Raw genomic sequence first — 12,108 nt, forward strand, 5'->3', positions numbered from 1 at the left:
CGTATTTTCATCTGTTCTGTCATCTGGGGGTTGTCACTGTGCCACAATCAATGTATCATTTGGTTGTATGGTGTGGTCCACCACTGCAGAGAGCGAGCAAGAGGCTTGCTCCTTTGTAAGGGGCAACGCCTGATGGTGGTTGCTGTGTTTGGTGTTGCTTCGGTATAATTTATATCCTTTCTCTTCATTTAAGGCCCTAAAACATACTGCACTGTTAACTTTCTTGAAACCTATCCGTTTTATCACACCTTTCGCCATCGCATGCACGCACTTCCATACGATACGAAGAGACGGCAGTTCGTTGCACGCAGGTAGAAACTGAAGTTGCTGTTTGTGGCGCTGGTGCACTGAATTGTTGCACCACCTGTAGGTGTTGCTCGTTTCCCATTGATAGTGTGCTCCTCCCAATCTTGGAGGCTATTGAGTGGGCCCCTAGAAGCCAAGCCAATGGAAAATCCAACATGGCAGCCTCTAAGATCAGGTAGCGTGGCTCCATGGACGAAAGAAACAAAATAGGAGAAGGTCTGACGTCACGTTTTTGAAGGCGGAAGTGCAGCCATGTTGGTGTGCCATCTACCTTTGCACCTCTGATCAGCTCATCAAAGCAGATAAGCATGAGCTTTGAACTTGCATGGCTACAAGCTGCCAGAAATGTGTGCTGCCGACGCTTGCCAGAACAAAGCTACGAAACTTCCGTAACAGTTTTAGTGAAGCAGACGCGCTCCTATGCTTTTTTGTGGCACATTGAGGAAGACAACAAAGACCTGTGTTGTGTTTACTTGAGTGTCTCTCTTGCTGGCTGACAGTCACACTCATAGTCCCTAAACACAGTTTTCAAGCTTACACACCAGACTCCAAAGTGAACTTGTGTCGTGAACAGAATTTGCTGCAAGAAAGACACAGGCTGAAAAAAAAAAACTTGGGTTACATTTCAGAAGCCTATAGCAGTGACAAGAGCTTCAGGAGCACAGTTGCTATGGCAACGTTGATGTTTGGCACACCAGTCCTAGTGTTTCCTTGCGAAAAACACCATGCGACTTCCACCACACACTCTTCAACTGATGCGGGCTAGGCAGGGCCTCTCCTACACTTCCCTTCCTCCATGCATGGCTTGGAATCAGTGATTTAGTCTGGAAAACCGAACATTGGGGCCTAAATTGGTCTGCAAAATTCGTTGTGAAAATGCATCAGCTCTATGAGAACCTTGACGGTGCATTTATGAACTCTGGAATATCCATCAAGGCCCAATTTTTGGTGCCCAAAAAAATCTGTTGGCTTCTGTGTATTCTATTTTTCCATGTATAAGGTGTGGTATCTCTATCAGTTCATCTTATACAGTCCAGCCTACTTATAACAATATTCAAGTGCCACGAAAATTCCATTGTTATAACCGATAATTGTTGTAACTGGGCTGCATGGAAAGAAAATCAAAATAGGGGGATGGCAAGGCTGTTGTGAGAAAACTACAGTAAAACCTCGTTAAACCGTACCCGCTTAAACAGTAGTTTCGTTTTAAAAGTAGTAAAGACAAATCCCCGACTCAGCGGCTATTGAACATAATGTGTTTTGTATCCGCATAAACCATACAGCTTATTGCATACGCATCGGTTAAAACGTAGCATTTCCACTTTTCGTCGCGCTAAAGCGGCGGTACGTCCTCTCTATCGGGCAGCCCGGCAGAACAGCAAGCCTCAGAGATCGGAACAACGGCCTCCAAGCACCCTGTGCGTTTGCGCGTGAAGCCACATCAACATCAACATCATTTCGACGGCGTGCCAGAGAGCCATGCAGAGAGCGTTGCGGCGTCGTGCTAGCAAGGGCTCACATCATGCCGGAGCTCGGATAAAAATGACGCCGGGTGCTCAGCATAGAAGAAAAATGAGACATATATCCGTGCTATTGAACGTGACACGAAGAAGTCGGCGCGGGCACGCGACAGGGATCTGCTGTTGACTACGGTGTGTGGCATTTAGAATGCGAAGAAGTTGCTCGGCAGCACTGCTGTGATTGCGAAGAGATGTCGGCTACGAGGTTTGACTTTTTGCTGTCAGTGCCTCTGTTGTTGCCGAAGTGTCGACTAGCGACACGGACGACACGGAAAGCGACAGCGCAGGCGATTCACGCCCGACAGTGGCAGAAGCTGCGCGTTACGTCGGCCTCATGGATGCAGTCGTCACTACGAGAAGAGGGGCGCGATAACTTAACTATTCCAAATTCCGGCACCCGGCAATAAAAAAGGTGCCCCGGGACTTCTGCAGCACTGCTGCGCGCGTGCACGGAGAATACATAACGCCAACGAGGAATCTACCATGCGAGTGTTTGCCGAGAGGAGGGGGCTGGCTGAAAAGCTGGCACGCAGCTTCAGTAAGTTTGAGGAGTCGTCGTGCTAGGCCACCGTGGCATCGAACGAAAATAACACTTTTTTCACTCGAAGTCAATAAATACTGCATGTTTTTTTGCCCTTTCATAGCACTCTCTCTGAGTCTGTTTTCGACAGGTAAGTGTGCTATCTCATGCCATTTCGGTTAAACAGTACTACCGTTTAGTACGTACCTTTTCCGAGCTCCGGTCAACTATGGTTTAACGAGGTTTCACTGTATAATGGTGGGGAGGCCATTACCGCTCCCGATCACCTTCCTCCATCTGGCTGCTAATTGTGTTCACTCGTTTAACTGTTTAACGCTGCTTCCTGCATGCTGCGATCCCATGTAACAAGCCGTGGCTGTCGGCGTTCAAGAATGGCACTGCTATAACAACTGCAAAAAGGGGTCACGGGCAGCAAGCAACATGCGAACTCCGCTGAGGCATCGCTTTGGTGACCCCAAGAGGGGCCTTTTAAGAAGTGCGAGAAGGTTGCCGCGGCAGTGTGTCGGCTTGAGAAATCGAGAAGAAACGCTGGGGTGAGATCCCTGCAAGCATCTTGCTACGTATTTCTCACTGGCTTGCACCAGAAAACCCCATGTCCATCTCCCTTGCGTTTTTTACGCAAAGCTTGCCGACATCCTTCTCCAAGGCATCCAGGTGTGCCACGTAGTGCAGCAGAAGGTCCCTCACAAAAACGGATGCTTTTGAAGGACTACGTCATCTGCAGGCCCTCCTGCGACGGCGATGTTAAGGCAGCCTGCCCTGCTGCGTCATCGCTGCTATTCTCACTGTCACCATTGCTATCTGATGCAAGCACATTCACGATTGCTTCATTAGTTAGAAGCATTTCGGTTCCAAATCTATAGCAGTGCGGTTTCTTTTTACTGGCAACGTCATGCATTGCCGATGATCAGCGACCGGATCAGCCATCTTCCGTTTCGGCAGCGAGTCAAACAAAGCTGAGAAACCACGTGGCCAGGAACGACTTCGGCGCAACCAACAAAGACTAGCACGAGCAACTTAATCCGTTGGCAGAACTGCGCAGAATGAAGGGCCAGCAAGCAATCTGGGAGCAGTGCAGTTACTGCTTTCCATTCGTGGTTCAGAGAGTGGCACGACATAGGGCCATGGGCACAGCCCATTCGGGCTCGGAGGGGTAGAAGGACGACAGGAGAAATACGCACAAGGCTGGAAATGCGGAGAAGGCTGCAAAGCAGGTTCTATTGTATAAGCGTATGGCAGCTGTTGGGGCCGCGTGCATCATGCAGCGGCTCGAATTTCTCTTTTTTTCTTTTCAAGGATTTCACATTTAATTACCTTTCTACATGGACACCCAGCAGCCAGACTTTATTATAGCCGATAATGTGGCATGAGGGCATTGTAGTAGGCAGGTTACTTGACAATTGCAGCAGCTTACCAATAGATTGTTAAAACTGGTATCGTTACAAGTGGGTTCGACTGTACAACAGTGCAACATCCATATACAAAAAACTATGCGTACTCATGTGGCCGGTATGTGTGCCTCTTCCTCTTTTTTTTTTCTTCACGAGTACAAGAAAGAGTCTGTGGCAGCTCTGTAAGAAATCGAATTTTGTTTTAACAGTGGAGTGACCATGGCAGCAAATGTCAGCTCCTAGGCCCACCGAAGAGGCAGCTCAGCAACAGCGCTAAATACCACCAGTATGACCTCCGTGACATAGGTGCCTCCGTGATTGGAGGTCACACATGGGAGTTTGCTGTCATAGGTTAGTTTATCTTAAGCAAAAAATTAAACTCGGGGAGCTGGTGCAATAACTTTTTTTAAATGTGCGAAGGTTTCTCACTGTTCCATTGTGGCGCTCAACATCTGCCCATTTAAATAAAAGAGCAACACTTTGTTATGTTCATCATCAGTTGCCTGTGCAAGTAGTCGCAGCAGTCCAGCTTCCAGCAGTAGTCGCAGAAGCTGCAGTTCTGGCTTCCATTTCGCTTCATTATGCATGTTGCGGGTGTTCAGGTGTAGGTTCAGCCATGATGGGATCGTTGTGTGTGTGTGTTCATCTCGAGGACGCCATGCTGCAGAGGCAGCGGCAGCGAAGTGCTTCATGATGCTTACAACGTGCATATAACATGCAATGTGCAATGCATATAAAGAACACCGCCTTTACCAACCTCCTCCATGCAAGGCAATGCCTTGAAATGCTTGGTGCATGAGTAATGTCGAACAGCAGCAATTAAGCAAGTGAGATTGGGCAGTGTAGTAGCTGACTATGAAGGTAGAATGGAAGTTCTATACCTGAAAAAGAAATTCACACAGTTTTTCTATCATTCATTCTGAATCGCATATTTTCTGTAACTGGACTCCACAGTTTCAGTGGAACAACACTGGCTGCAGTTGGGAGACCGTGTTTACTGATGGGTGTCTTTACTTTTTTGTATGGTGCCTGAATGGTTAGGTGCTGCGGTCAATGGTGACACTGTGTCACGTTTCTGTCTGCAAGGTCTGTTGCCGTGGCTGGGGACAGTTGCGGGAATCGTTTGCCGCCGAGTTCCACTGTGTGCCTCTTATCGTAATGTGCCATTTCGTCTGGCTGACTCATTAAAGCTTCCCTTACACCAATTCCCACAGTGTATTGGGTTTGCATGATTTTTTCTTCTTAGGTTTAGTGGGCTTAGATAGTCATTAAAAAAATATTAAGAGCATAAATGTCACATCAATAGTCCTTCAAAGATAGGTTTATTGGGCTAATCAAGATGATGGTATGATATGTCTATAAGATGTGTTGCAGGATAGTTAGTCTCTCTAGGCTTATGCTGCTGACAGTGTCATACCCCTTTATGGGCTGCCTTACAATCTGCAGTATGACAGCAGTTTGTGAGCAGTAGCTGTTCACTTTTGGTCCAGACTGACTTGGTAATGTGTGTGTGCATGAACATGCAGGCTCTGATAGCCATGTAATTGGTGCCGCTGTATCCCTGCTAATGAATTTCGAATGGTTTGTGTATCATTGCAGAAGTACAACTCTACCTGTTGGTCCTAGAGATGCAAGAGAAATATCAGGAGGCCTTGGACGTCCTTCATGGGCCACTGGGAGGTATGGAGGCTCTTGCTGCCATGTTGACCCGGCTGTCTTATTTTCTTTTTCCTATGGTGATAATTAATGCTTAAACGTCAACAGTCTGCTTACTTTCATAATGCAATCAAAAGAAATTGTGGCAGTTACCATGAAGGTTCATGATGGTTTGGCAGTGCTACACAAAGGTAGAAGACAAGAAATGCAGTACGTGTGGTCACTCTAAACTACCTTCAACTAAGCAAACTACAGTGAAACCTCATTACTACTAACACCACATAAACAAACTTTTCAGAAGTTCTCTGCTGACTTCTTATAGTTTCAATGTAAAAAATATTTCAGTACTACAAACTTCAGAATACCGAACATTTCAGAATACTGGTCGTTATTCAGTTTCTATGTCATGTTAACAATAGCTCAATACTAATGTGAACTAATATTCCAAAATCTGGGGATTCTTAGATTTCCATATATCCTTCAGGGCAGCTGAAACAGGCTAGCAGACAAGGAGCAAAAAGTGGACGCCCCGGTGCATGGGTTCAGAAAACCTGAGAGGGTGCGTGAGAAAAAAAAAATGCAGGAGAGAATGGGTTTTTCCTCTGTTTTTATCAATTGCGGGGCGACGACGCGTCAGGTTTTTAGTGCGCATGCTCCACCCAGGCAAGTGTTACCTAGCAACGGAGGCACGTCTCTTCCTTCTTTCGCCCTTTTTCTACGCACACCTTTCTTTTGCACTTCTTTCTGTGGCCTTACCACACTGTACCCGCTATGCACCCAGAGAAATGTAACATCTGTATTCTTGGGATGCCACACGGTCACACTTTGCACTTTCCAAACGGTGTTATTTACGCACCCTTGTGCTTTGGAATAGTTCAGGCTTTTGCCTCAAGCGAGACAGTTGTGGTGCCCACGGCAAGGAATGTGAAAAGCAAACTAAACAATGAGAAATATTGCGCTCTGGAGGCGACATGGAGCTTCCTTTTTGTCTAGTTCTCAGCATCAGCGTCTGTTTTACATGCGTCAATATTATTATACGGTGCTTCGGTGGTGCGTGGCGGCGGAATCTATGGAATATAGCAGCAACAGGTGCCGAGAGCCAACAGCAACGTTTTCGTGGATAGCTTATGGTGACAACTTAATAAACTGATGGGTTGATGGGGGGAATGTTAATTTTGGGGCTTTCACAATAATGACCTTTTAGAATAACGAACAATTTACGATGGTCCCCTGAAGTTAGTTATACAGTCGACTCGTTGCAATGGACCCTGATAATCCGACAAAAAATGTCCATTTTATCTGAAGTATGTAATCTCTAAAACGCTGCACTTCCGTAACTCCGGTTGCGATGTGTAACGTCACAAAGAGTGAGTGAAGAACATCGAAAGTAAAAAAAAAAATAGACAAAAAAAGTCGCAGTTTCACCCGAGAGGCGAAGCAGCGATTGCAATAGCAAATTAGTTGACAGCTATGCGAAGTAAGGATAGTAATTTTATCGGTCATATAAAGTTATAAACATTCGCTTACTAACTAAATTAACAAGCACGGTGTCACGTGCGCACAGGTAAACATGAACACATTGCCCTTGATGGGCGCGGACACTCGCTGTTTTCGGTGGGGGCGAAATGCGAAAACACCCGTGTACTTAAATTTAGGTGCACGTTAAAGAACCCCAGGTGGTCGAAATTTCCGGAGTCCTCCACTACGGCGTGCCTCATAATCAGAAAGTGGTTTTGGCACGTAAAACCCGATAATTTAATTTTTAACACTCGCTGTCAAAGTGCTGGTGGGAGCAAATGTGGCAGCAGAAGCAAACAAAGTTACCTTCATGTGGTCTCACTTCAACAGTAACTGAACGTCGAAAGCACAGCGCATATGAAGCTACCAGCACTGGGGGCACTTTGTCTACATTGCAGATCACTTTCAAGACACGGCACCTGCACAGGCGCACGCTTTGTCCACATCGCAGATCGCTTTCAAGATACGGCACACACTTTGTCCACATTGCAGATCGCTTTCAAGATACGGCGCCGTGCAGGCTCACACTTTGTCCACATCGCAGATCGCTTTGAAGATACGGCACCCGCGCAGGCGCGCACTTTGTCCACATCGCAGATCACTTTCAAGATACGGCGCCCATGAAGGTGCGCACTTTGTCCACATTGCAGATCACGTTCAAGATACGGCGCCTACACAGGCGCGCTCTTTGTCCACATTGCAGATCACTTTCAAGACACGGCAACCGCGCAGGCGCATGCTTTGTCCACATCGCAGATCGCTTTCAAGATACGGTGCACACTTTGTCCACATCGCAGATCACTTTCAAGATACAGCGCCTGCGCAGGCGCGCACTTTGTCCACATCGCAGATCACTTTCAAGATGCAGTGCCTGCGCAGGTGCGCACTTTGTCCGCATCGCAGACTGCTTTTAAGATACAATGCTCACGTGGCCCTCGCCTTGCCCCCCGTGCCTCGCGTGTGAAAGACAGTGTGTTTCCGTCCTTCCTTCCTCCCTCCCAGGTGCGATATTGAGCTGCAGTGGTCGGCTGACCCTCGTAAGTCTCGCAAGTTGGTTGTCAGCCCGTGTCAACACGGCAAAAGTCCATTTTATCCACCCAATTCTGATAAAAATCGCCGCTAATTTTGTCCTCAGTAGCAGATTGTCCATTGTAGCGCAGTCCATTAAAAGCAAACTTCCTTGCATTAATAAAGTAGGTAGAGCAAGCGAAGGTTGAAATATGATCTGCTATATCAGAAAGTCTGTTGTATGCCTGTTCGTTGTAACAAGCGCAGACAGTATCGAGATTTCACTGTATTATAGCCTAAACAAAGCTGCAATCCACTATGGCATTCAAGTTTCATGTTCTTGATCTTATAATCTTTCATGTACTCCTGCCAAATGAATCAGCAGTGTTTCTCAGCATATTTTGCGGCTTCTTGTTTAGTTCAGTCCCCTGGATAATTCGATTACTTTTGTCGGTTTCGTCAGGGTCGAATTAACAAAAATTGACTGTGTTTGGCACTGTTTGTTATAAGCATGTATTTGTTGCATGCTGATATTGGTGACATTCAGTTTACCTCATTATATCCAATAACCATTATATCAGTTTTAAAGGGTTGGCTTTTACTTCGCTATTGTACACCCATCACATTCTACCTTACCGTATTTACTCAATTGTAGCGCACCTTCGATTGTAACGCGCACCCGTTTTCCGTGACAAAAAGAAAAAAAAAACACCCTCGATTGTAACGCGCACCCATTTGCCACAACCTAAAAAAAGAAAAGTCCTTTACAGTACCACACACCTTGTTCTTTCATGCGGGAAGACAACTTTCTCTCATTTGGAAAAACAAAGATTTACTCCCGATACACTAAAGTTGCGATAAATTAAAAGAAGTCGCAGCTTTGCCCGAAAGGCATAGCATCGATTACGATAGCGAATTAGTAGACAGCTATACGAGTAGTAAGGGTAGTAGCTTTATCGGCCGTATAAACGTTTAAACATTTGCTTACTGACTAAATTAACAAGCATGGTGTCATGCGCGCACAAACATACATGAACACATCTCGCACAATCACCACGGAAACTTCTTATCAAAACACTGGAGTGGAGACGTGCAGTAGCAGGAGTGAGCGAATTGACCTTTGTGCGGCCTCTCGCTTCAATGTGCACTATGTGATGAGAACACAGCGCTGTGTGCCTAGATGCATAGACTCTGTCTCCATCGCAGATCGCTTTCAAGATCTGCGCCGCGCGGCTGCACTGTACGTAGCAACCGTGGGAGTAGAAAGCTTTTCCAGTTTGCGCCAGGCCTGCACACAAGTCTCGGGAACTCTGAACGCCCTTGATGCAGCCCCATTTCCGTCAGTCTCCGCACATGGGATCACTTTCCTTTTAATTGCGGCATTGTGATGAACTCTGCATGTCTTTGCAGTTGGCACTTGCATGCCGGTAGAGCAAACCCGAAAAACGGGAAGACTGACGGTGCGCTAACCTAAGCACATGGAGGAACCTACAGCAGCTAGGCTCGAAGGGCGCGTGAATTGGCCATTTTTAAATGCTGATGGCAATATGCTATCACAGTCAGCATATCGCCACGCAATTTTTGGTGCACGCAATTTTCGGACCTGTTTTATCAGACAAAAAGGGGTGCTAGATTAGAGTAAATACGGTAATTCTATGCAAGACCTTTGCAACACACTTATTTGCTTCAAGTTTGTCGCCACGATGCAATAAATGTTGTGCAATTTGTTTATTTTTCTCAGTGCCCTTTTAAGCGTTTAGAATAAATTGTTTTAATTGAAGTCTGCAAAAGCACCGATGTTTGATTGCTTTCACCTGCCTCATGGGTGCATGCAGAGAGCCTGACCTCGTACCTGGACTTTGTACACCAGCGCAAGGTAGAGCTGCTGTCCAAGCTGGGGCGCTGGCCCGAGGTCAACTCTGTCTGCAAGTCACTGCTGCTCAGCAAGTATGCGATTTTTTTTTTATTGAGCATACATTGGAACCCAGTTGTTTGTTTCACTCACTTCCTCAGAGATTGCTGTTAGTCGTTTTTTTTTACATTGAGACTATAAAAATTTTAAGAGCAGGCCTGTGCGAATGTTCAAAATTTCCAATACAGATGTAACGTATTTGTTTCAAATCAAAGCAATCAATTACACAATTTAGTACAGTACAACCTTGTTAATTTGACCCTTGTCAACTCGAAAAAGTGGATGAGCTAAGCCTCGATATAACTAACTTCAATATAACGAAATTCTCTATATAATGAAGTATTTAACTTTTCATAACCTCTTGTCCATAGAACACCATGTATTTAAAACCTCAATAAATGAAGTGTGTTTGTACAGTGCAGTCCACTTATAGCAATACCACATATAACAACATATTGGTTATAACGATGACCTGATTTAAGAGTGTCAAATTTTGCATTAGGGCTATGAGAAAAGAACCCATATATAATGATATGTTATTCATCTCATATTGAATATAATGATCGAAATTTTGCCTTCCGGGTGGCATTTTCAATGCAGAAAAATTGTGAAATGTGCTTTCCTAAGTTCCCCTTAAACATACGGTGCCGAGACGGGGCGATGCGTTTGCCTACGCGCATTCATATTGGCCGCCATTAACCGCACAGTGCATCCTGCCCATGCGCCACAAGATGGCGCCAGCTACCTCATGTGCGCGTCGCTCACCATCGAGCTGTGCATGCGGAGAGAAAAAGAAAAGGCAGCGTGAAGCGAAGCTGTGCTCGCCCTTTGCCCCCTTCTCACCATGCGCAGAAATGCACCGCGGAAGCAGCAGAGGACAGCCTGGTTGATAGAAGGCGCCACCGACAAAGCACAGTGTTGTATTGCTTGAGACGAAGTTGCAAATTTTGCAAGGCCCAAAGTGTGAGTTCACACAGTAGCGCCGCGATCATAACGGCCGCAACCACGGGCCATGCCGACCAATTGAAAAGGCGGGCTTTGTGGGCCTGGATGAAATCCCTGAAACCAGCACGGTGAAAGCTGCTGACATTACCGAGCTCTGCAAGCGGGTCGCTGCTGATGATGAAACAGGTGGTGCTTCAATGGAGTTTTTTTGATGCAGCTAGTGCTGCCTCATTATGCGAAGAGATCGGGGCGATCATTGTCGCAGCAGACGGCAGCGTTGTGTGACGATGGCTATGAGATTGGTAGTGACCCATCTTTGACACTGACCTCGATGTCCATGCGAAGTGCACTGTCATTGATCAAGCCGCTCATTGATTTCATTCACGCTTAATTATTTCCACTAGTGTTCGCGCAGCAGCTCGATGCCGCAGTTGTGAACCTGAAACTCCTGTGAAAGCAAGTGTGGATTCCCGACTATTTCAGTGTGACCTTGATATACGCTTGATATACGCTGTTTAGAGCTATAAATAAACGTGTTATTTCTTACGGGCTACTTTATACAATGTCTATATTTTAGCGCAAGTGTCAAATTTGGTTTCGAAGCTACAACCATGTTTTTTTTTTTTTATGGCAGTCCAGATATAGCGATCGGTTATAACAATCAGAGTTTTCGTTCTTCCTGATATTGTAAGTGGACTGCACTGTATGCGATTTCAAATGTTGCAAAAGTGTGCTTCGTCCGCAAAGGAATACCGAACCAATAATGCGAACGCATAACGAATAATGCAACTTATGCGAATGCAGATGGTCAAATGATTGAATTACAAGCGGCTGCTTGCAAACAGACCTCTTGAATCGCACGAGGCGTTGCAAGAGCGACCACCGTAGTGGAGCCACATCATGTTTCATTATAAAGTCCCAAGTGCGATAAGATTCTATCATGCCTCACGCATCTTGTGCTTTAGTTGTGAGTGAAAGTGCACAGGGTGAGACAAGAAAGATGGTGGCTTCACGAGTGCTGCCTTCCTGCTCGTACGCAATGAGAAACATGCGGAGAGGAGCGAGCTTGCGGTAATGTGATCAAGCGTGCGCGGGGGGGGGGGGGGGGGCAGAAGGGGGGGTAAGTTGGTGCACGTCTCGATTTCTGGTGTGTCTCGGCTGTGGCTGATCGTGGCCGTAAGTGTGGCTGAGCGCATACACAGCCGCACACCCTGCTTTAGAGGCAATCTGCTGGGTGTGCGAAGAGTGGGCATGCTGAGAGGGCGTGGCACCATGTAAGCTGTCTTCCCACATATTTAGTACTGGAGGTTG

General features: G+C 46.3%; 1 protein-coding gene across 1 annotated transcript in view; it reads left to right on the forward strand.

Moving 5' to 3' along the window:
* Positions 1-12,108, forward strand: part of LOC142576457 (N-alpha-acetyltransferase 25, NatB auxiliary subunit-like) — an 83,703-nt gene that overhangs the window by 9,713 nt on the left and 61,882 nt on the right. Inside the window, exons 5-6 of the mRNA XM_075686595.1 lie at positions 5,358-5,438; positions 9,776-9,887. Coding sequence (XP_075542710.1) covers positions 5,358-5,438; positions 9,776-9,887 — 193 coding nt within the window. The remainder of the gene's footprint in view (positions 1-5,357; positions 5,439-9,775; positions 9,888-12,108) is intronic.

The sequence above is a fragment of the Dermacentor variabilis genome, chromosome 3, assembly GCF_050947875.1.
Source record: "Dermacentor variabilis isolate Ectoservices chromosome 3, ASM5094787v1, whole genome shotgun sequence".
Classification (NCBI taxonomy): domain Eukaryota; kingdom Metazoa; phylum Arthropoda; class Arachnida; order Ixodida; family Ixodidae; genus Dermacentor; species Dermacentor variabilis.